General features: G+C 42.2%; 4 protein-coding genes across 7 annotated transcripts; 1 reads left to right on the forward strand and 3 right to left on the reverse strand.

The window, feature by feature from the left end:
- Nucleotides 1-634: 634 nt before the first annotated feature.
- Nucleotides 635-6,231, reverse strand: LOC130691248 (very low-density lipoprotein receptor-like). Of its 4 annotated transcripts, XM_059495571.1 has the most exons (15): nt 6,103-6,231; nt 5,802-5,978; nt 5,613-5,732; nt 4,264-4,330; nt 4,127-4,185; nt 3,916-4,038; nt 3,348-3,577; nt 3,191-3,279; nt 2,955-3,130; nt 2,631-2,882; nt 1,644-2,530; nt 1,388-1,583; nt 1,262-1,318; nt 1,073-1,200; nt 636-998 (listed from the first exon to the last, which is right to left on the reverse strand). In XM_059495571.1, the coding sequence occupies exons 2-15, from the start codon at nt 5,878-5,880 to the stop codon at nt 810-812; spliced, it is 2,652 nt and encodes an 883-aa protein (XP_059351554.1). In that variant the 5' UTR covers nt 5,881-5,978; nt 6,103-6,231; the 3' UTR covers nt 636-809. The 4 variants fall into 4 exon arrangements, with proteins under 4 accessions (XP_057370144.1, XP_059351554.1, XP_057370143.1 ...); XM_057514161.2 differs by having other exon boundaries at nt 635-998; nt 1,388-1,577; nt 5,802-6,210; XM_057514160.2 differs by having other exon boundaries at nt 1,073-1,197; nt 5,802-6,206.
- A 1,702-nt stretch (nt 6,232-7,933) lies between these two features.
- On the reverse strand, nt 7,934-18,438 carry LOC130691247 (uncharacterized). The gene is given in 14 exon segments (XM_059496798.1): nt 7,934-8,099; nt 8,192-10,249; nt 10,251-10,880; nt 10,949-11,176; nt 11,351-11,688; nt 12,365-12,500; nt 12,583-12,752; nt 12,933-13,043; nt 13,746-13,910; nt 13,980-14,164; nt 17,156-17,301; nt 17,384-17,570; nt 17,632-17,859; nt 18,305-18,438. Coding segments are annotated over 9 exon segments (3,825 nt in total). The 5' UTR covers nt 14,092-14,164; nt 17,156-17,301; nt 17,384-17,570; nt 17,632-17,859; nt 18,305-18,438; the 3' UTR covers nt 7,934-8,099; nt 8,192-8,314.
- On the forward strand, nt 18,207-18,999 carry LOC130691297 (zinc finger SWIM domain-containing protein 7-like). Its single transcript, XM_059496888.1, has 2 exons — nt 18,207-18,339; nt 18,420-18,999. The coding sequence occupies exons 1-2, from the start codon at nt 18,246-18,248 to the stop codon at nt 18,815-18,817; spliced, it is 492 nt and encodes a 163-aa protein (XP_059352871.1). The 5' UTR covers nt 18,207-18,245; the 3' UTR covers nt 18,818-18,999.
- A 724-nt stretch (nt 19,000-19,723) lies between these two features.
- Nucleotides 19,724-22,528, reverse strand: LOC130691261 (A-kinase anchor protein 1, mitochondrial-like). The gene is given in 7 exon segments (XM_057514175.2): nt 19,724-20,188; nt 20,256-20,769; nt 20,833-20,975; nt 21,035-21,326; nt 21,396-21,619; nt 21,622-21,772; nt 22,367-22,528. Coding segments are annotated over 6 exon segments (1,494 nt in total). The 5' UTR covers nt 21,734-21,772; nt 22,367-22,528; the 3' UTR covers nt 19,724-19,979.
- Nucleotides 22,529-23,812: the final 1,284 nt, after the last annotated feature.

Genomic DNA, 23,812 nt, shown 5'->3' on the forward strand with positions numbered 1-23,812 from the left:
TCTATTGGATAGTTTAAGACTATGTTAGTAGAATCCTTCCGTCAGCTGTGTTTCTTTCTGAAAAAAAAAAAAATAAGCAAATAAATAAACCTTTTCATAAAGCAGGTGGAACAAATAAAAACGATGCACAACTTTGTTTGACATAAACTGATAACATATCAGATTAGTGGATATATTATTTTACAAATGTCACAAAGTTGGTGGATATATTAGATTATGATTAGCTGCGAAAAAAATGATAATAATAATAGGGAAAATAGAGGGACACGCAGGTTGTAGAATGGGCGAAGGAACGGAGACAACGGCAACAACGTCAATTCCAGAACTAAACAATGTTGATACAAAGGATTACGCCGAGTCTGTGTCGGAGACGCCAAACACCCAAAATGACAACGTAGGCTGATCACAGACTAATACGTGCACAAAAAGGGAAAAAAAAACCCACGTATGTAACTGAGAAAGATGGAGAAATAATATGTACGTCAAAATACGGACAAAAATATGTTACGTAAACGCTTGACTGAAACTGGAGGGATCTGCTGAATCGACTGGAATCTTTACGGAGCTGTCCAAAGACTCTTCTCCCCTTTCGCGTTTTATAAAATGCTTACCTAGAAGAGCGGGTCGATTCGACTCGCGACGCACAATGGAATTGTGATGAGCAATGTTTTTCTCCCTATATTACTTGTAGAATCCATCATCTTTGGCCATCTGCTGGAACGCCTTTCGTTATTGCATCTTCAGATACAACACACATCTTGGGAAACTTAAACAAACGAACTCGAGGAACCTGCCCACCTGCTGTAATCTCAAACGTATTCATTAGTGCCTGGATGGTTGAGCGGTTCCACTTCAGGCGCTGACGCTTTTGACCGCCCGGATGGCGGATTTTTCGACAGGGAAAACTTATCCTCGGTCGTTTTGCGGTACACGGGATTATCAAAGTTCATACTCGTCGCGTTTCGTAGCACCACATGTCGGTATACGAAGAAACTCACCTTTTGAAAATAAGAAAGAAACAGCTTAAAGTTAGTGTTGCCCAATGGATTAACAATACTGTAACGAAGATTACCAAGGCAATAAGAATAATGATTGCAGCGACTGCGCCAATTATCAACCCGGTAATGGTTCCAGAGTCGTTCGCTAGGGACTGGGGAACGTCCGCTGAATTAGACTTTGATGTATCGTTGACTTTCACTACTGCAGAAAAAACTAGCTGAATGTATTTAACTAAAATAATTCTAACGTATTTTTTGTTTACCTATCGTCGTAGAGGTAGTCGTGGATGTCGTTGAAGCATTCCGTAACAAAAGGTGCGCTGAGAGATTTCAAAAAGATGCCAAATGAAATCAAATAACCCAAGAAAACAAACATTACTGTAGCTTACTTTCAACACAGTTAAGTCCGTCGTCTAACAGTTGAAAGTTATCTGGACAGGCGCAAGTAATTTTAGCCGAACGGTCATTGATCTGGGGCGCAGGTAAGCAGAGGTGAGAGCAACGGCCGTTGAAGGGCATACAGTGATTGGGTCCACTTGGTTGCCGATACGAATGATAAACATGGACTACCATGGGCAGCTGCGACTGGAAGTGAATTAACTCTTAAGATTGCTTAAACCGGATAAAACAGTTAAACAAAAATACCGAATGGGTTTGTGTGACGGATGTAGCATTTTTGCCATTAAACTTGTTGGCTCGCATGATGGTTCGATGGTCCCAGTCCGACCAGTAGATCCAGTCTTCAAAAACAGTCACAGCAAAAGGGTGGCCAATAGCCGGCCCGGAAGAAAGCACAACGCGTCTGTTGGATCCATCGTAATCGCAACTACCGATCATATCCATCTTGGCGTCTACCCAAAATAATCGTCGATCTACCCTGTCCAGTGTAATGCCGTTGGGCCACTTGATGTGTGAATCAATCAATACTTGTCGATGAGAGCCGTCAAGACCAGAGCGTTCAATGCGTGATGCTCCACCCCAATCGGACCAGTAAACCCAGCCTTCCAACGGATCAACAGCGATGGATCTTGGTTGTTGCAGTCCTTCTGTCAGCAACGTCTTGCGGAATCCACCGTCCAAATCCGATACTTGAATCGAAGACACCAACGACTCCTTGGAAGAATCGGTCCAGTACAAATGCCGATAGATCCAGTCGACAGCTAGCCCGTCGGCGTTGACTACATCGCCGAAAGCCACGACGGATTTGGTTTCACCCTCGTCGATCGGGGCTTTGTAGATGCGCTCGTCGTTGACATCGCTCCAGTACAGCATGCCGCTCTCGAAGTGAAAGTCAAGGGCCGTCGAGCTGTGCGTCTCATTGACAATGGACGTCAAATCGCGACGGTCGAGTGAGAAGCGACGGATATCCGTCCGATGGGTGAAAAGCAAAGCCGAGTGTCCTTCATTAGCTTTGCAACGTGTTCGGTCGTGCGGATCGCGGGTGTAGCCAGACAGACACTCGCACTTGAAGCTGCCCTTTTCATTGATGCACGTCTGCGAGCACGTCCCAGGTTCGAGACATTCGTCCATATCTAAAAAGGAAAAGCATGTCCTTATTCGTGATGTGCTTGTTTTGTTTTTTTACATTTTGATGTTTCTACATCATTAGACATGGTATGGAAAAGCATTTACCAACACAGGTCGAGTTGTCGGAAAGAGCGTAACCAGGATGACATTCGCATCGGAATCCCCAAGTCGTATCTATACAAGTGTGTAAACATCCGCCGTTATTTATGGCACATTCGTTGACATTGCATTTGCCCTTAGGTTCATCCTCCCATTGTCCACAATCATTCGCTCCGTCGCAGACTTTATCAAGACTGATGCACATTCCGTCGCCACAGTCAAATTCAGTTTCGGAACTACAACCCACTGTGGTGGTACCTAATTTCAGTAATCAAATTAAAATTAAAACAATCACGCAAAACTTTATATATATATAAACAAAGCAAATACTATTGCAAGAAGATTCGTCCGACGTGTCGTTGCACTCGGCCGCGCCGCTACATTGCAAATGACCCGGAATGCATTCGCCGTCATCGCATCGAAACTGATCCGGCCGGCATGTCGAAGGAGAGCAATTGTGTTCGTCGGATCCATCTGGACAATCATGATCACCATCGCATTGCCACCTGTAAATGCAATCATATTAAATAATCTTTTCAGCTATCTTTGAAATCATGAATTATTACGAAGAATGGATGCAATCAATTCCGTTAAGGCATTGAAATTCTTGCGCGGTACATTGATTCGTTCCGTTCAGTGCCAAGGACGGGCAATCCTGTTTTAAAATAACGTTTAAATTTTTATTATTCGATATAATAATCAAGGATAGGGAAAAACCCGTACCGCTTCATCGGCTCCATTTGCGCAGTCGACAAAGCCATCGCATTTCCTTTTATTAGGAATACAAACATTATCACCGCAATTGAAATTGTTGTCGGGTGGACACGTGTCTTCCGGGCAATGATCGCCCTCATCCGAATGGTCGCCACAATCGTCTTGCCCGTCGCAAAACCACCTTTTCTGAATGCAGCGACCATTGGCACAAGTGAATTCTTCGGCAGTGCAATTTACATCTGCAACAAGAAATTGAAACATTGAGATCAAGAATGTAATTCCGCTAGCTAATCAGCGTTTCGCGGAATTTGCATGGGTTGCAATTAAGAAGCAAAAAGAGTTGCGTTGATCTCATTTGCTTTTTTATCTCGGACGACAGCCGGAGGTATCAAGTTTCTTGCAACTCAACTGGAAATATGATTGGCTCTTAACGAGTTTGTGTATACTTCAATGCCTTTCCAAAAGGCTGTCGCGAGAAAAGCGCAAATCGTTCCACCTCACTCCCCACCCCACCCGTTTTTCCAGCACTGAAAAGAGAAACAAAACAAAAATACCCTCTATGGAGTAAACTACTTACTGCATCCATCCTCATCCGTCCCGTCTGAACAATCGGCATTTTTATCGCAGACCCATGACAATGGGATACATTCACCGGCTCGGCTTTTACAGGCGAACTGCTCTTCAGTACATTTCTTTACTTCTGTAAAATAAAAAAATTCATGATCGATAAATCAATTATCGATTTCGGAGACAATCGAATTAGAGCACAACAATGTGAAAATACGCACGGCATTTTGTTGGATCCTCGTCGCTCCGATCGTCGCAATCCGGTTCTCCATCGCATTGCCTGAAAACGCGAATGTATAATTAATGTCGAGGTCGAACGTCTTATGGTACTCAAGGCAGTGGCTTAATTATAGCTTACCATCGTTGGGGTATGCAGCGCACGCCGGATAAGCACTGGAACTCGGTATCGGCGCAGTTGACCGACCCTATTGCAAAAAAAAAAAAAAAAGAAAAGTATATTGGCAAAGTAGGTCATACTGCTCAGCTTGACTGCGTACAAGAATAAAACGGAGCCTTGCTTTTGGCAAGGTAGTTCTTTTCCCTCAGCAATCGATAGCCGGAAGACGGAATGAAATCGGACAACCGGAAAACGATTCAAATAGCGCTATTTCAAGCGAAACTTTTTATGACTAGGATGGCGGTTATACGACGGTTATTTATTCGATTCAAATTCCGCGTCTTCTCAGGCGTCGGTATAATCACGACGAGGGGTAACTAGAGTCAAGAACCAATAGGAACGAAGCTATCAATCATTCCACATTGAAACCAGACCAATGGGAACATGCAGCTACGTCATCGACAGATGGCAATCGTTCGTTCACGCGGTCTTTTCAATCGTCCCATGGAGCCGCTATCGATGGTGAAACATGTCCTTTCCCGATCTTCTTCCCCTCCGTTTTCCATTCAAGAGCCGTCCTTTTTTCATGGATGATGGGATTTTTGTTGGTGTAAGCCTTCAAAAGAATTCTCCGAATCTAACTGACGGTAACGGCCGTCTCATCAAAAGGGGATTGCCCACATATTGCTCGTCGACTAGCTACCAAACAGCTTCCGGACGGGTAGAAAAAAAAAGATGATATGAACGCTTTTCATTTCGATTGACTAACAAACGTTCATTGCTATATCGTGTAGAAACAGCTGACAAATGATCGATTTTCCGTATAGGTGGTGCTGCTAACGAGACGTAACATTTAAATGGAAAACAGTATAGAAGCTAATAAAAATAACTACTTGTGATCTATTGTTGCGGTCGGCACGTTATTTTATCCTTGGGTGTGATTGAATTTCCGTTACGGTCTCAAGAGTCTTTCCCGCCACGATGAAAACAGGTTTCAACAGCGTGGAACAAAAGTGGGACCATCCGAACCGACCAATTCAATGCCGGCGTCACTGCCCCTATTGTGAAAATTCTGTATCCTCATTGGTTGAAAAGACGACCGCGCCACTCACCAAAAAAAAAAAGGAAACCGTTTTTTTTTTTATTTTTTAACAAGAAGGAACTTACGGACAGAATACTAAAGCCCCTCAGACCCCACCTCTTTAATGCTTTTCCCCATAGACTGTCAAAACCCCTTTAGGCGGTCTAGTGAGTTTCGGCAACCTGACGCCGGCTAATCTTCCCACGATAAGAATTGTAAAAAAAAAAAAAATTATAAAGTATTGTCAAATAGGCGGAAGTGCAAACTATGACGTAAGCTGGAAACTTACCACGGCAATGTTCATTTTCATCTGATGAATCATCACAATCGTTTTCGCCATCACAAGACCAAGAGAAAGGAATGCACCGGCCAGAAGCGCATTCAAACTGGTGCGATGCACATACCTCACCTGTTCGAAAAAGAAAAGTTAAAAACGTTAAATGAAACATGGAATTCAGGTTAAAACATTCATGCGTACCTGCTACAGCTGTTTTTAGACACATGAACAGCAAAATGATCAATAACGTGGTGGAGCCAGGTTCACGGTAGGGCAGCATGGTTTTCCACGAAGTCGTCTTGAATGCCGACGAAAATATGAAAAATTCGGTATATCAGGAGGCCAAGCACGTCACGTGAAAGTCTTGCCTTCTCAGGACTTATCACTCAATTAATCTTCAGAATCTTTAACCAATTAGTGCAACTAATTCGCCAACACTCACAGCCACACGAGGTAATGGAATTCTAAAACTATAAAAGAGCTTAATCAAGGACTGATTTACTTTGCTGTGTGGCAGTAGCCAGTTGGTCCGAAGAGAGCTAGCAGACGACCGATTTCTAGGGCAACCGGGCACTCACTGAGCTGTGTATGTGTCTAGTGACGTGGTACGGGACCTAAGCTCTCGAGGCTCTGTAGTAGAGAATATAGTAGGTACGCATAGATCGGGTAGTGGCAATATTTGTGAAGCCCTGCGCAAAGCAGACGACGCAGGATAAATCATAAAGTACAGTACAGCACCTCAAAACATACAAACACGACAGAGTACATCATGTTCACCACACAAGGGAATGAAATGAAATCTTGGAAACGGTTTTTCCATTTGTTTTTTTTCTTTTTTCTTTTATAAATCTTCGTTTTTCTTGGCATTGCCCGACTTTGACGGCGTATTGGAATTGTTTGAAAGTCGCATCCAGATCAAACAACTTTTCTGTTCGTTGCTAATGCCAACTTGGCGTGCGCGCGCGTCTGACACTTCGAGAATAAAACGTGAAATTTGAGAAACCTCTCTTCAGTTTCGATTCAACGGAGATCTAGGTGAACAACGTATATTTTTTGAAATTTCATTTTCCTTTTTTGGGGGAGGTTACGCGGAAACGTGTTAAAGCAACCGCAGGCATTGACGCAAGTTTTCTGTATAATGAATCAACGTAACATTTCTTTTCGCCCAGGGTAAAAAAAAAAAAAACATCAATTAATGATTAAATCATAACCCTTGGTAAAAACTCACATGTCTCGAAAAGTAATTTGAATATTCTTCCAATTAAATGGGGTATCGGACATACGACGTAAAACGAGTAAGAAGCCGGCTTGTTTGACTGCGTTCCATTTACGATAAAGATGATCACGTGATTCAGAATGAAGAGGAAACGACATCGTTCCATTTCGTCTCTTGACAACATGGTTGAATTTCACTTCAAAACCCAAGGCTCTTGTCGGCTTTTTTTGTTAGATACACCCTCTTCTCTCAAGGCATTAAAGTCCGGCTCCGAAGCTGATGCAATAATCACCAGCAGACGCCATGGTCTCCCAGGACAGGCTGTTTGATTCGCTGAGTTGAGAGCCCTACATATACACGCCTTAAAATTCTTTTATTGAGGAACCTCTTTTTCCCTTTAAGCTCTATTTTTTTTTTTACGTGTATTTTTTATGTTTTTTTTTCTACTTACGCGCAAAAAGCCTTACAAATACACGTCCAAGCGATCGGCCGTAACCGATGCTTCCAATAAAACATCCTCGTTGAAGGTGATTATTTGCGCGTGCAGTGATATTGGATTTTAAACACCCTTTTGCCTTTTCTTTTTCTCAACGAACTCTATCTAATCATATTTGTCTTTCGATGTGGCAAATGAAGGGCACGATGCAGGTAAGCTGGAGTCATTTCGACGTATGCATTAAGCCGAATCAGTTGAGCTTGACACTAGACAAGGCGGGGCTTCCGCTGGCGTCATGTGTCTTGTCAAAAAAGCACAAAGCCAAAGCTTTCATTATGACTAAACGCACAGTGGCATATCTCTTAGACGCGTACACACGGATACAGAATTCCACTCCTGGTACACATCCGCTTATTGCGGGAAAAAAGAGTCATATATCCGGTCCGTAGTCCTCCATTACGATACTGTAAATATTGATGTGCCATGTAGGCTTCAGCACGTCTTTATATGCGTTCACTTTTCCTTTCGCTCCTCATATCTGTCAATACTCGACGAACCGGCAAAACGCGTTCGTCCGATAGGGAAAAAAAAAGGGAGTCAACAACACAAACAGGCCTTTGCAAAATATATGAAAAAAAAAAAAAAGGAAACGAATCTCCAATTTTCCGTGGCTTATGTACGTCAAGTTTCTTTTGTGGCTGAGCGCAACATCGATCCATGTATGCAGACCTCCCGGCGGAGACATTTTATCATCAAAAGAACCAACCTAACAACGCTTTCTTCCTTTTCCTACACCCCCTTATTTGACTCACTTTTCGCTTTTTTGCTCTGTAAATGTCATCAGGCTCTAATTGAAGAAAGAAAGAAAAAAGAACAACAGAAATTGAGCGCATGTACAATAAAAAGTTAAAATGTATATATATTATTTTTGTTGTTTACGTTTATGTATGTGAGGCGTGCTATAGACAGAAAACGGGAGACGGGGCGATGAGGCGACGGCCAACGCCATCTGTGTTCAAGAAGTCCGCATTCTAGGTCCAACAAATAATAACAGCAGCAAAATCAATAGTCGCCGATGTAGGTGGAATAGTTGCTGGAATAGAGGCCGCTGTCGTACGATTCATTGGTGCGTAACTTTCTAGCCAAGTTGCTCCCAACAGATCCGCTGGCAACGGAACGGCGGCTATGCGCCGTCATGTTGGATTTGATCGTCGACGTCGAAAGAGGTTGGACGGCCTGAGGCTGATCTTCGCCAAAAGTGTAGAAACTTTTAAGCTTGATGCCGTCTGTCTTCTGGTCAACCCCACCGTTGACTGAATGGCGGTCCCGTCCCGTTCCGTCTGACCCCAAGCTGGACTGCGACTCGTCATCCGTATCGTTCTCCTCATCACTCGGCGGCGGCGGAGGTAATGACTTCTTCAAGAGCTTGGAAGCTGAAGATGACGGACGTCGTAGAGTGGAGCCGGCCGATTCCGTTTCGGAGAAAGAGTCTTCTACTTTGTCGAGCAGCTTGCGCCACGTTTTCTTGATCCTAAAAGTCTTTTTATGATCCTTTAGCGATCCTTCAAGGTGACCCATACGAGCTTTCAAAGACATGGCTATTTCCATCCCTTTTGATGCGCCGGATATTCGGCTTTCTTCCCGTTCAATCTGAGCAATCCGCTCTAGGACGTTGGGTAATTTGATGCTGCCGCTGGGCGACGGATGGCTCAATATGAAATGCCCGCTGTAGATCTTGCTCTCGTCGTCGTTTTCTCCGAGGCCTTTGACGGCGGAAGTCGCGGTAGCGGCGTCCGCTCTACCGGAACTCCCGCCTTTCCCGTTTTTTGGCGGAAGGGTCGGCGGAGGTGTCGTCGGCGATTCCGTTTGGACTCCTCTGGAACTGTAAGGCGGATGTTTGACCTTCGGTGGATGTTGATGAACTCCTATTGGAGGTTTCAAATCTCTTGGAATAGATGGCGCTGCTATTGGACTGCCCACTGCTTTGATTGGTAAAGGTGGAGGTGCGACTGGCTCGGCCGGAGCGGATGATGTTTGGTGGTACATCCTGGATTCATCGTTTCCTGACAACCGGAGGAGAATTTGAGGATTGGACGCAGAAACGATTCGGCTGGATGGTTTCTTGGTGGCTTCCAGCGTTGCCGCTGTCCACGTCCCGACTTTCGTTTGATGCGTCCGCGCTGTGTAGATTTGACGTAGGGAAACCACACTTCCGGGTGGAGGCAATTCCTCTTTCTTGATCCAATCATCCTTGTTCATCAGGCTCTCGCCAGAAGAGCCCAATCCGGAAGAAGAAGAGGACGGCGAAACGGGCGCGTTATTGTTACAGGAGCTCATCAGCTTATTAATGGTCGACTTGACCGGCTGAATGGGCCGTTCCAGTGAATCGGCGATAAAGCTTTCCTGACGTCGGAAAGGTGGCGCCGTTTGCGCGTCGTTACTACGTTCCAACGTATCCGGCTCAAACTCGTCTTTCAAATTCCGGATGTCATCCACCTGGATGGTCAATTTATTTTTGAGGCAGTCCTCGACTATTGTAATTTTACTACTGGAACTGGACGAATTGCTGCTCGAATAAATCACTTCTGGCGGCTTGCGGAAGTCTCTATTAACAAAGATGCCGTCTTTATCATGATTGCGGCCGATCGTTTCGTAAACATGGCTACGATCGGATGCGTTCGGCTTGATTAATCGCGGGAGGGTAGGTGCTCCGGTGTCCATATTAAAGAGCTGATTGCCCACTTCCATCGCCTCTTGGGCTGGAAGGACGCGGCTAAGCGATTTCATCGACGTGCACGTACTAGAAGTGTAACCAGCCGCACTGCTGCTATTTTCATCCGCTTCACGCATTTCGTCGTTCGTGTCCGGATGTTGGACTCGTTTAGACCAACGAGGCGGCTTCTTCTGGTACAGGTGAGGTCTGCTATTGCCCCCGTGATTCGAAGGCTTCCGATCCAGGCTGTCCGGCTCAAAATACGTTTTACGCGTCGTTGCTGGGCGCCGTAATTTTCGGCATTTTCGACTCCGCCTCGGAGACTAAATCGGAGACGGCGTCGCTTTCAGCCCCGTTGTCAGCGACCCCTTTGGTTCTTGGCTGCAGCTGATGGGAACGATCCAGTGACCGGTAAATCTCTTCAATGGACGGATTGGTGTAAATGGAAGCGAGATTCGTTTCCGAAGTCAAACTAGTTGATTTTCTTCCCGGTAGAGGGCTCTTCTGAAGGAAATTGGTCCTTAATTCCATGGGATGGTAAATGTCGTCTTTGTTTTCTGACAGCTTAGCAGCGTCGACGTTGTCGCCTGTCACCGTCTTCCGATTAAGTGAGTTTCGCTGGAGCGAGTCGTTTTTCTTTGTTGGCCTTTTGAGAGTTCCGTATGAATTGCGCGCGCTCTCCGGCTCGTCAATGGTCGTGAATGGCGGCCTGTTGTTGAACGAGCCATTACGACGGAACTCCTCGGCGTAATGCGACAAGCCTTGATTACTTCCGTAGCCGGAATAATGGCTCAACTCTTCCGGAATGTCAATTAAGCTCGGCATGAATCGTTTGGAAGACATTTTGTCTTTAGCCACGTCAATCATTCCACGAATGCGAGACAGGAATTCCAGCGCCGCGGGAGGAGGTGACTGCTGAAGAACATGGCGCATTATTTCATAAACACTGACCGATTAATCTATGATTTCATTCTTTCACATACTTTGAGTAATTCCAAATCAAAATAGGCCGGACTGAAGTAAAGCCGTCGATTGTCATTGGTCATCATCGGAGAATCCCTGCGATAGTAATAGGCTGCGTCTTGTCCAGCATCGTCAACCGATGGATCCCGGAAACAATCTTCCGACTGACTGCCATTGTAACGGTAGTTATTCATGGTCGGATGAATGTTCCCGGGCGCGTTCGACGGACGATTTCGTCGATTTCCTTCCTACAAAAAACCGCAAACAGATGACATTACTTTTCATTTCCGCGGGTGATACCATAAGGAAAACTGATTTTTAATGATTAAACAAATAGTGAAAATATTTAAATGGATAATTAAAATTAACGAGCAGTAAAAAAACAAAAAATTCAAGAGATTTTGAGAATTAAAATGAATTACGGATCGTGATTCCATATTAGAAGACCGATGATGCTGTCTGACATTCTTTGATAGGTCAGAGGTGGCCGGATGACTGCTATTTCTGGCGGATTGGAGTAGCGGATTGAGTCGCATGATGCCCAATTCCTGGACAGGGGTTGACGGCTGGGCGGACAATTTTATGTGGACGTTCTCCAGCTGGCGCTTCCGTCGCCGGTAACAGATGAAACCCACAAGACCGGCCACGTAGAGCATGCCCAGAAGGGCCGAGCTAATGCCAATGGCCAGATAATCTGCATGGCGCAGTCCGCTTTTCTCATCGCCACCAGGGCCCCCATGTCGGATAGATTCTACCAAACCTATTTTTTTTTCCCGATACATTTATCAAAACGAAAAAATTAAAAAAAAAGAGAGAAACATTTCTTTACTAAACTCGAATGATGGCATCGAAAATAAATCAGGAGAAATAAAAACCATATAACCGTCATCGTTTGGGCAATAGCAGTGGGATGGACCCACTACACATAATCGCATCCGCCATCTTACAAGATCAAAAGCAAATCAAAGTCGGCTGCCAACAAACACATAAAACAGTACAACTAATGTTAGTTTGCACCAAGGGTTTCTCGTTCTCGAAAGAAAACACGATTTCTGGATACCATCCACCGATGATGGCATCAAATCACGTGAGTACGTTCCCGATGTTTTCCTTTGTTTACTTTTTTGGGGGGTATTCTCAAATCAGGTTTTTTTTTTAAATTGAGAAACTAGATTGACCTTTAGTTTGAAACTGTGTGTATCATAGTCTTTTTTTTTTCTAGACGAAAAAAAAGAGACTATGGCTGCGCGTATTTGATTTACTTTTGATGCAAGAAATATAGCCTACGGATTGGAGGAGATGAGCCAATTGCGTGGCTGGCTATGCAAATCATCTCTGGGGGGAGACAGGCGATAATGGATGAGGTTCACTGCATCACCCCCGGAATCGACAAGAACGAGAGTTCAAGTTTAGAGGAACGAAATAAAATGAATTACCTGGACTGCCGGCGACGCGGAAGGCGATGCAGGGCGAGAAGACACCAACGCGCGCATTGGCCGTGTCCTTGCAGAGCAACTTGACCAGGACGATCCGGCCTTCCATCAATGACCGAAGTCGCGGTTCGCCCAACCACTGAATGAAAAAGTACCAATTTCCCATTGCTATATAATTCACTCGCAATGATATGTGTGAGAGATTGTTACGGTCAGTTCACCTGCAAATGTGTACGCCCGGATTCGCGAGCGAGAGCGAACGGTAGTTCCCGATCTGTTGGCATGCCTGACGACGAATTATCCGTGGCTATCCATCCGGAACGAGTGAGAAAAGTTGATTTGGAGACGACGCAAACAGGTGAAACGACCACTTGACCTTCAGCCCGTACATCTTTGTTGCATCCATAACAATAAAAAAAAAAATAGATAAAAAGAAGAATATGAATTATCTAGTGATGGACCAAGATCAATAACCTTAAAACAAGACCGTTGCTCTCTGACAGCTATCTTCTTTTTTTTTTTTTTTATTTAAAAAGAAAATATAATCCACATGGGTACGGTGTTAAATTACCTGAAAGGGCAATTTCAGCATTGGGGTTGATCAGTTGGCCTTGGACGGGTAGGAAGACGAAAGGCACTTTCTCCGATTGGATCCCACTGACGTAATCGGCCAACGCGCATTCTGTGATATAACAACAGGTACACCCAAAATGAAAATAAGGTGGTGGCGACAACGAGGAATAAGAAGTTTGATTGCACCCTAGAGAACTAACGGATATGTCCTATCTTCCTTCACGGGAACATGCGTACATAATAGTATCAAATTTTTTGGACCTCAATAGAAGATAAAAAAATAACATAGGAAAATGAAGGCAAAGTATGGTAGCTCTGGATCAGTTGCGGTATAACTGATGCCTCATCTTACCAGATGGTTCACATGGCTAGAAGGGAAAAAATCGCTGGAGCGTTAATTCATGGACATGTAACGGGAGATGGGGAATCAAAATATATATACATATATATATAAAAAAGAACATTTAAGATCCTCCCCTTAAGGGTGACTCCAAATTCCTTGCGGGCGGAGGTCAAACGGCCTGTCTAACGATTGGTCCTACAGCTTCGTTGATTTGAAAATTGCAACTCTACAAGACAAAGCCAACTAGTTGATGACGTTGCTGACCAACAAAATGGATCTTTTTTTCACGCCCATCCCTCCCCCCGGCCCACTTTAACAATTATTAACTACGCATCATCTTCTTGTATCGTGACGAGGGATCATTAGACATAGCGAAAAAAAAATATAAATATACACTTGATGCCAATTTTTTACACGAGCCCACCAATCATAAATCTTCAAATTAGATGACGGAAAAAACATACATACCGTCGATGGTGCTAACGCATTGCTTGAGGTCTTCACGGTAGATGGGTCGATCTATGGGGCACTGGCATTGGCAGTGGCGGCCAAGCCGGGCAGCAGATAGGCTTCCATTATTTCGCTGACCGAGGGCCGATAGGCAAGCCGCAGCATTGCATTCGCCCGAGGCACCTGTATCGATGTTTTTAATCAACCGTCATCTTACTGTACCGAGAATTCAAGATGAATCGCTTAAAGAACCTTGATGTGAAAAGATGTCTCCCTGCGAGTGTCGATTGATGGTCGAAGGTCCGCCCGTCATGGCCACGACAAGTTGAACAACAGCCAACAGAACAAGCCCCAAGGAGTGCATTTTCTTGTTGTTTTCGGGATCCTTTTTTATTTTGGCCACCAGAACTAATGTGAAATTGGAGACATTTAAATTCCTGTAAAACGAAAATACCATGTTATTGCACGGCATGCTTTTCAAACTACTTTCTTGCCTCATAACGATTACTATCGCTCTCCTCAATGGAGAAATTTGTCACACTTAAGGTTGTTTATCAACCAACGATACAACTTCACGCTTTTTCCACGATCATCATTATGAAAGTACACGTATACAACTAGCAATAAAAGTCCTAGCAATGATTGGCTATCAACTTTCTTTCCACATTGAAAGGATCAATCTAGGCTCTTTGCAATTGAGTTTCTTTTAATGGACTTTGGCTAACTCTTTCTTTAATTACACTGGTTGACACCACTTGCCAAGTTGTGCTTTTAAAAATGGCTACTTCGCAAATGAATGAACATCAGTGAAGAATATCAATGAGGTCGTTGAATCGCTCTAAACGCCTTCATATTAGAAAACGTCAAGACGGCCATGTGTGTTCTATGGTTGGCTAAAAAAAACAAGAGATTTGTGTCAGTTCCCGGAGACCTAAATGTGGGAAAAGACAACCACAAGTTTCCCACGAGCAACAAGTGCACTGGCCGAAGATGTGACGACATTATTGGAATTAATTCTCTCTTTTGTGTCGTTCATGATCAACGGTGTGTCCGTCTTATTCATGAACCAAAACAAGATTTCACGAAAAACAGCATCATTGCTCTTTTTCACGGAATTTTGAAGCTATCACGAAAAATATTAAACTTTAGATAATCGATAAAACAAAAATGATGAAAAACACCAGATATTAAAAAAAGAAACATGATCTAACATCTAGAACTGACGAACTGCAAAAACAAACAAACAAAAGAAGTGGAATGAATGGTCAGACAAAAGTGGTGGAAAAGACGGATGTTTAAGGACATTTACCTCGTCGTTTCAAGTATCCATCAGAAGAAAACACATTCACTGGGATTTTCTAAGTCGATGATTTTCTTTGGATGAAAAAAAAAAAACTAAATTTTTAAGAGACCAGAGTCGGTTGCAGAGCGTACCGAACGGTAGGCAAGTTCGAGGCCGACTGATTACGGGCGATGCGTTCGGCTGAGCAGCTTCGCTTCGCGGGTCCTTGGACGCGGGAAAGAGAGATATATACGTGTAGCTGCTATCCAAGAAATGCTAGAAAGAGGAGGACTGGCTATACTAGCCAAGTCAAGACAGATGGTTCCGTGATTCTTCACTACACCCTTCGGGCTCTCTTATATTCTTTTCCTCCTTGTCTTCTGACAAAACAGTTCACTGTCCGATCTTTTCGACGATCATTTCCACCAAACATTTTTTTGCTGTTACGACAATTTGCCGATGTTTCATTAAAGTTTTTCTTTTTTTTTTTGGGTGAGGAGGACGATTACAGTGAAACACGATCGACTGTTGGCAATTTAGCAAAACTGTTCCGCTTCATTCTTTTTCATCCAAATAGGTATTTCGTCGGCACGATACAAATACCTCCTTTGACTCTTTTATAAAACAACACTTTTTTTAAAAAAGATGAATGGATTCAAAAACAAATCTTCTTCAACATGGGAGATTTACCAACAGGTGAAACACGAATCTCTTTTTCCCTTTCTTTCAAAATGTTTCATTGTGCAAAAGGATTACAGGATGTGTTAGCGGTACGGCAATAACTCTTCGCAATCAAATTTAGGATCTTACCATGCTGACCACTTGACGAAAACATTTCAGACACGAATTGAATAAATGCTTTACCACCGTTAGGCAAATCGTGCAGACGCTGCATCTATTATGCTCTGACCGATCAAACATGTACCCGTATTTCGCTTCTACACAGTTATGATTCGATTCACATACGAGTTGTGTTTTATTTCGCTCGACAGTAAACTGTGAATGTACGCGGAAATCACGGATGTCTCAAATTTAATATTGCCTTGTTTTCGAATTGAGTGCAGAACGGGTGTAATGACGCGTAACTATCGGCAATGACGCAAGAACGCAAAGTCTGGAACTGGGAACGATCGAGAAAAGTTCCAGAGCATAAACAGGTGCCCCATTCTTTTTTGTCACTTTTCCATTTCGAATAATGTAAACTACATGTGTGAAGAATTTCGAGTTTTTCTTTTTTCACTCGGAAAAGTAGGAAGCGACGCTCTCGGCTCTATTTTTTATTGATTCAAAATCCGTTAGAAGGGGAGAGAGAGAGTCATTATGAGCACCTATTACCACCAATCTTGATGGCATATGAAAGTTTTCTGTAGAAAAAAATTTCAAAAAGTGAACGCCATGTTGCATACCGTTACGGTGCAAAAGGACGTGCCCATCTGTCGCTTCTTCATTCCATACAGAAGATAGATCCCCCCACCAACAAAAACGAATATAATAACATGTTTTCTTTTCAAGTTTTCAGTTTCGACTACGGGAAAAATGGTCAACCTTCAAAATAAATTTCATTCAACAAATTTAGAGTTCTTTCGGTAAAAAAAAAAAAAAAAAAAATATAGTTAATTTGGCTAAATCTACAGTGTTTTCTAAATCTGAGTATCTCTTAGAATTATCTTAAAAATAAAACGAAAATCTGTTCCTAGAGGGAAGAAAAACAAATGTATATGTGGGCTAATTCTCGGGAACACGAAAAAAGCTGATTTTTCTTTTCCCTCTATGCTATTATTTTGATTATCTGGAACTACCAGAAGAAGCGAGAATTACTTTTCCACACTTTGGGTAAAAAAAAATAAGTTAACATCTATTCCTATTCCGGGAATACAATACCCTCGGACTTAGGTAACCTCTTAGCATAATCGAGATATTATACGGCCACGTTTGCCTCGGGTGTGGACGAACTATGCCCGACCTTTTCTCATCATAGCCTAAATCAATACGGGTACCGATGTAATGAATATTTAACAACCCCTTTCTATACATCCTGAAAGATAACGCAGTGGAAGTCTTAAGGGGTGCTACTATTTATCGACGAATTAGATTTAGGCAAGGGACTACTGTCTTCAAATTAAAAATGGAGAAACGTGGGACTTACCACTTAGGAGTTCGGGTGGGTACAAGTGATTTTCATCTTTCGTGTAAGAACACTTCAATTTTTGCAGAGTGATGATTACGAACAGCTGAGCGAAAGTGCAGCCACGAAAATGTTGGTCCCGATGTTAACGACAATAATTTATCCATCTGAAAAGTTGTCGAAAAGAAACTTATTTGTTGGGGCAGAGGTAGCTCGTATTCGTAGGCTCGTAAAATAATATTATGGTACCATTGCCGGAAAAGAACAAAAGAGTTGTTCCAAGCTGTTGACCAGGAACCATGAGGCTTTTTTCAAGTCCCAATGGCAATTTTGCTTTTACCACTGGGAACGATTTTTCGATGACCGAGCTGCTGGCGATAAAAGAAAGATGGCTTTCTAAGGTGCGTTGCAAAAATCACTACGAATATAAAATGATCTGTAGCCAAAAGCATCTAGTTAGTTTTCAACCTAAAGGTAAAAGATTTCTGACAACTTACAAACTGCACGTTCTGTTGGCTTCATTTTGTTGTGTGACACTGACAACACGTTTTTATGATTTCCGCATAAACAAGATCGAGTGGACGATCTGACGTTGTTATTCTGTTTAACGGTAGATGAGATGCTGGCTAGAAGTTACGATGATCCTTCGTTTCGGTTCAAGGAATATCGTGAGCCACATGCTTCTCTTCTTCTGAATTTCAAGTCTATCACCACTCTTCACGACCCTATGACAGATGGTTCAATCAATTGCTTCGTTTGCCATCATCTTTCCAGAATTTCCTTTTTTTAAATCAAGAGTTGTAAAAATGCAAAGTGCTGTAAACATTTTGTGTCCGTTATGGCTAGAAAATAGATACATATGTTCTCGTCATATTGTACTGTTTGTTTGGCGTTCTTTGATTTCAAATAGGCAGTTTTCAGATCATTAGAAACAATAACTACAGTCAGTAAGAAAAGATGGTTTCAGGCAAAAGAAACAAAAGACGTTGCACCATACGTTGCACCAAAGAAAACGACACTGCGCCACCTGAGGAGTGAAGCTGCAACTATTTTTATTGAAAAGTTTTTGTGTTTGTCTTTTGTTTTTCCTCGATCGAAGTAATTAAATGAAATGGCCAAAGAATTTCAGTACTGTCAATGGCTTAATATTGCCGTTAGGGGAATATTTACCGAAATTGAGAAGTGTTGCAGCAACAAACAAGAAGGCGAGTTGGAAAATCACTGTACATTTGGTGCTACCACAAAACCAGGTTTGATAATGAAACCACGTGTCCTTTCTTTTTAGTAACCGAAGGTATACTAGCCAGTCTTCACACTTTATTTCCTCTGCAATCGGTCACGGCATTGGATCTGATAGACCACCGAAGCGTGTCTCTGATGACGAGTTCTTCAGGCAATATTTTATCAAAGAAAAAGCCATGTACCTCTTCAAACAATTTTAAAATTTCAGGCAGAAAGATCTATTCCTGCCTAGGGAGCTTGGGTACACCTTATCTCATCTCCTATACTGGATTCACTTGTACATGTCCTTCTTACCGGCACAATCTCGACGCCGAAAACTTATGGTGTCCACATCTTCTGGCCGTTCAGTTAAGTATTGCAATGGGCATTGTTCAACAGAAGCAAGTCACTGAAGACGTTATGAAAACTATGTTGAGTGAACTCGTCATGTTTGATGACTGAAACTCGTCCCACTCTTTTCTAGTAGAGTATTTTTATTTATTTGAATTTGTCATTCAACCATGTTGGAATATTTAAGGAAGCTTACCAGAAGAAGAATGCAGAACTTGCAAACCAATAAACTTCTATTTCTGACTTCTAATTTATCAAAACACGTGGGACATGAATGAATGAGGATTAAGAAAAATTTTTTAAGAAACCCATTTATCCCTTGGAAAAAACAAAAACAAAATTATTCTATCAACCAAAGTCCGATCATTGGCAGAGGAACATACACAACATACGAGACAATGTCAGGATTTGGAAGGGAGAGAAAAGAGTTTAGGGCAAGCATCAGAGGGTCATCAATTTAGAGAGAACTATGGGGATTACAAGTGAAGATTTTGAATGTTTCTTAAGACTTTGATTCACGCATCCACATCAGCTAATCTCTGTTTTTTTCTTATGCTGTTTACTTATCAAGAAAAATTTCAAAGGAGGGGGGGGGGAAGAAAAGAAAACCCAAGTAAATAAACTAAGGCATACGGTTTATATTTACACGAAACAGCCAACGGATTCTTGGACCATCAAACATTCACGCCCTCGGAGGCACTATAGAAAAAAGCCGCATGGGTGAGGGACGGGGGGATGTCTAAATGGATTCAAATGAAAGTTTCCTATTCGATGATTGAAAAGTAGTTGAAATCTTCGTGGTGGCAAAAAAAGTAAATGGGTGGAGAGACAAGAGAGCTAGTAATCACCCAATTTTTCACAAGTCGTTCTGATTTGAACCAAATTGTTGGTTTGATCTACCAACAGCAAAAGACAGGAGCTGTTGTGGTGGAAGTTGATAACTAGGGTGAACAAAGGGTCGAGTGAGCAGCCCGAACACCAGAAAAAAATGATAGTTTCCAATTAATCAGGACTTTCAACAACAAAGTCTTGCCTCGTAAATGATGATTCAACTTGGTCCGGATTAATATTCAACACGGGAAAAAAATTCCAAAAATATCAAGATCCTGAATAATCGCTCGCAAAAGATTAGTATGATAATAATAATTAATAAACCTGACGACCGAAAACCCGAATGCATCCAAAGTGCGCTTTTTACGTAAATAAAAAAAAAAAAATATATGTTACGGGATTTAACATGACGGTTCGTGTTTTTTTTTTTTTGCAATTTAAGCTAATTGGAGACCAGTTGAGGTTCGACCCATTGAGCCACGCCTCGGTTGACCAGCTGCCTGTTGATGAGTGTTTCCTCTGCCGAGTCCATTTGATAGAGGTAGACAAGTGGCAAACCTTCAAGACTGTAAGCCATTGCTTGGCCCTGGAAGATTTTGTCTCTCGTCAGACTCTCCAACTCTTCGTATGCTTCAGCCGTCCAACCTTCTTCTGTGAAAAACATATTGATAAATTTTATAGAAAATTTTACTTAAATAACGTTTCTTGTGAATTTTACCTGACACTGGGGCGACATTTGCTAACAGACATTCGATGGCTTGGAAAGGTAGCGTCATGAAGTCTGCACGGATTTGACGTAGAGATGAGGCCGGCACTCTGCTGTATCCACCGTAGTCGACAAAACAAATATCTACGTCATATTCGTCTTCGTTTTCAGAGATTTCCAATGCTGGATCGAAAACCGCTACTGTGTTTGCAGTGTAATCAACGTCTCCTGTTACTTCTCGCTTTTCATCGTTTTCGGTTACAGCTACATGAGACGCTCTCGGATACACAGCCACAACTTTGGCTCTGTACCAGCCGTCCATAGAAGGAGCGGCGCAGACCATGCTTGGTCGAATTGGAGTAGGCAAGCCCGGTGTGACAAACTCGTTGTAACACTGCGCCATGCAGTGGTCGAGCCGGGCAAGTGATGGGTAAGTGGGATGAGTAATTTGCTGAAGGAAAATATGGTTTGGTGCCACAACGGCACTGATCATGACATCACAACTCACTTCGGGGGGAAGCAACAACTGCATGCGAATTTTTAAAAATTGTAATTTAAAGAAAATATACAACACTGATTACGATATTACCTGAATGGAATCGGGCAAAACAGGTTGAATCGCTGCTGTTTCTGGAGCTACGTTTATCTGTGCCATAGTAATATTAGGGTAGCGTTTTGTTGGAAATTTCGCGCGTATCAACACTAGAGCAGCATCAATTTCACTCTTTGTGCCTAAATATTCAGGGGACAATGAAGACGCTAGAACAACTGAAATAACTATACAAACTTACCTTCAATAGCGCACAGTTTGTAGCGCCGATCGCGATCTTTTATCAACAAACTTGCACCCGTTTTGGCCTTGATATGATTAACGAAAGCTCCAAATTTTCCTATAAGCAAACCCACCAAAGCCTGGGGTATTTCGAACTCGTAGACGAAAAGTCGTTCCGGCAGGGGGGCCAAGGCGGCGGTCGGGTGATGCGGCGACAGCGGTGGCGTAATCACGTCGAAGCGCGACGATGCATGATGGTCACCATTGGTGTTGGCACAGTCCGAACCACCTTTGCCACTGTCGTTCGAACTCTGTAAAATTGAGAAGTTATCAGATCCAAAAATCGTTTCTTAATTATTTTCTATTTGAACTGTATATACCTCGCTGTGTGAATCCGAATGTAAATTTCCTGTCAAGAAGTCAGAAGGGCTGTGATTGGCTGAATCGCGGTCCGGGATCTCAGCCTCTTCACCATTGATTGGCGATTTTGCAGGCTGTTGAACCACTTTAAGCTGTTCCATGGTAGAGACAAGCTGTGAAACCGAATTAACCGAACAGTCGATTTCTGCGTCTGCTGCTGCTGCCATTATAATCTTGTAGATATTTTCCTTCTCTTTCGACTCAAAGTTGCACGTTGCTGGACGTACACTGCACTCAGACCAAGTGTCACTGATGCGATCGCAAAAGCGCAACACTTGAGCTTCAAGCTCCAGTCCATCCAATGATACACTGGTGAGGGGAAAGGGGTGCTCCAGTACTGTATACATACAAAAGTGGGTTAGCTTTGAAACCAAATAATCTTATCAGATATGTACTGATTGACCATACAGATAAAAAAAAACATGACAGTACAGTAACTCTACTCACTCAAAGTAACTTAAAAAAACAAACATACAAGCTTTCGATGCAAACTGAAACTTGTTCTCAAGATGGATGAAACCTCATTCACAACCAACACAATGGCAACGCAAGTACTTATACAGCTCCTTTAACTTATCTAATGCACCAATGGTAACTATGAAACAATTCAAATTAATCATCCACATGCGAAGGAATAACTGGAAAAAAAGATGAAAGATAACTTTTTAAAGAAAGGTAATTAGTACAAATCATCATAGCCTTGACAGCATGGCTCAAGATAAATTTTATATAGAAGCACAACAAATATGATTCCAAACTACGCATACTAAATGAATGTTAGAAAAGCAAACGACAAAATGCGTTAATACAGAAAATCACAACTTTTTACCCCCGTCCATATGGAAATTGGGTAACGTTTACTCACACCTCATGCTTTCCAATTGTTTGTTACGAACAAATTAATACAAAAAAAGTGTGAATGTAAAGTTACCTGGAATTCAGAATTTAAAACGCCACTTCTTCAAAAGCCAAAATTTAACCAAAGTGACAACCAATGGATATTCCAATAATCAACTAGACGAGCAGCCCTTTGTAAGGAATCGTTTTACCACGCTGCCACGTGTGTACCAGTCGGCCATTAGACTGACTAGGTGCTGTCGAAACGGAAGGTTTACCTTCTCAAAAAATCATTAGACACGTAAAATAAATAAATTTAAATTCGAGTCATTAATTATAATTGTTTAGGACTGGATGAAAGTTTTAATAAAACGAAAGTATAAATTTCAATATTACGATTTAGTTTCTGATTTGACCCCCGCAAATTCACGTGGCGATTGAAGCACATCTAGCGTCCAAACCAAAACTATTACGGCAAACAAAATTCACCATAAAAGAAGGCCACGCGACATCTATTATTTACCTCGTTGCTGTTAGCGAAGTTGTTAGTCTACTTTTAGAAAGGGTCGCCTTTCTCTCTGATTTACCAACTTTCGTCGAGACGAGTTTTCATTTAAACTCACGCTTAGATAGGTTATTTCATAAATTATTTCATAAAGTTATATACAAATTATCCAACTTTGTTGTATTATATTTTAAAAATTATAATCTTACGTCTGATTTTATAGTTAAGATTTGGCATCAGTGATCTTTGTGGTGATTTACGATTATCAGAGAGACATCTGTCGAATGCCCTAAATACAAATGTCCAAAAATTCCAGGTGGATTACCACTTCTGGCGAATAACGTAAAACCAATCTTGTTCGACCTTCAAAATTTTTATTTTCACTTCATTAGTGTTTAGTAAAGGATCCCCAAAGTGGGAGGTCGTTGAGGACAAAGACCTGTCCAATTAGTCTTCTAGTATTTGATACACCCTTCTCCCCCTATCTCTTTTTTTTTTTTTACTAAGATCGACTTAAGAGACAAAATGGAGATCGTGCAATTAGTTCAGTTAAAGCTTAGCTTCTTATTATAACACTTGACAGTTTAGAATCCTAGTTCATGAGCTATACAACGAAAGTAATTATTTGTGTACAAACAATCAAAAACGTGTTTATTTCTTCTGCGAAAGAACAATCAGTGACCAAAGGCGTTGCAAATCTGAGACAAAGATCAACTTGAGAAAGAGGGGAGGGGAACTGAAAATATGGGATGTTTCGGACTGGCGATTATTACGGTGACAAGAAATCATAGACTGAACAATAAGAAAAAAAAAAAAATAATTGTAATCAGAGATGAGAATGGGAACTGAAAAACTGAAATTCGAGGAAAACATGGCAACAGCAAAGCAAACAATGAGAAAACAAAATCTTCTCCCCTCGAAATATTTCTTTTGTTTTCAGATATTTAGGGACGAAACGACGACTTCTTCCTCCACCCTGGGAACACATCGCCGTAATCACACTACAATGTAAGAACGTTCACATCGTCACCGACT

Source organism: Daphnia carinata, chromosome 1, assembly GCF_022539665.2.
Source record: "Daphnia carinata strain CSIRO-1 chromosome 1, CSIRO_AGI_Dcar_HiC_V3, whole genome shotgun sequence".
In the NCBI taxonomy this organism is placed as follows: domain Eukaryota; kingdom Metazoa; phylum Arthropoda; class Branchiopoda; order Diplostraca; family Daphniidae; genus Daphnia; species Daphnia carinata.

Excerpts from the sequence above, each read along its gene's own strand:
- LOC130691248 (XM_059495571.1), bottom strand. The coding sequence starts at position 5,880 with ATGCTGCCCTACCGTGAACCTGGCTCCACCACGTTATTGATCATTTTG. Across the intron at positions 5,733-5,801 it reads TCTAAAAACAGCTGTAGCAG|GTGAGGTATGTGCATCGCAC; the intron begins GTACGCATGAAT and ends TTTTTCGAACAG. Across the intron at positions 3,578-3,915 it reads GACGGATGAGGATGGATGCA|ATGTAAATTGCACTGCCGAA; the intron begins GTAAGTAGTTTA and ends TTCTTGTTGCAG.
- LOC130691297 (XM_059496888.1), top strand. The coding sequence starts at position 18,246 with ATGGCCAAAGAATTTCAGTACTGTCAATGGCTTAATATTGCCGTTAGG. Across the intron at positions 18,340-18,419 it reads TTGCAGCAACAAACAAGAAG|TAACCGAAGGTATACTAGCC; the intron begins GCGAGTTGGAAA and ends CTTTCTTTTTAG.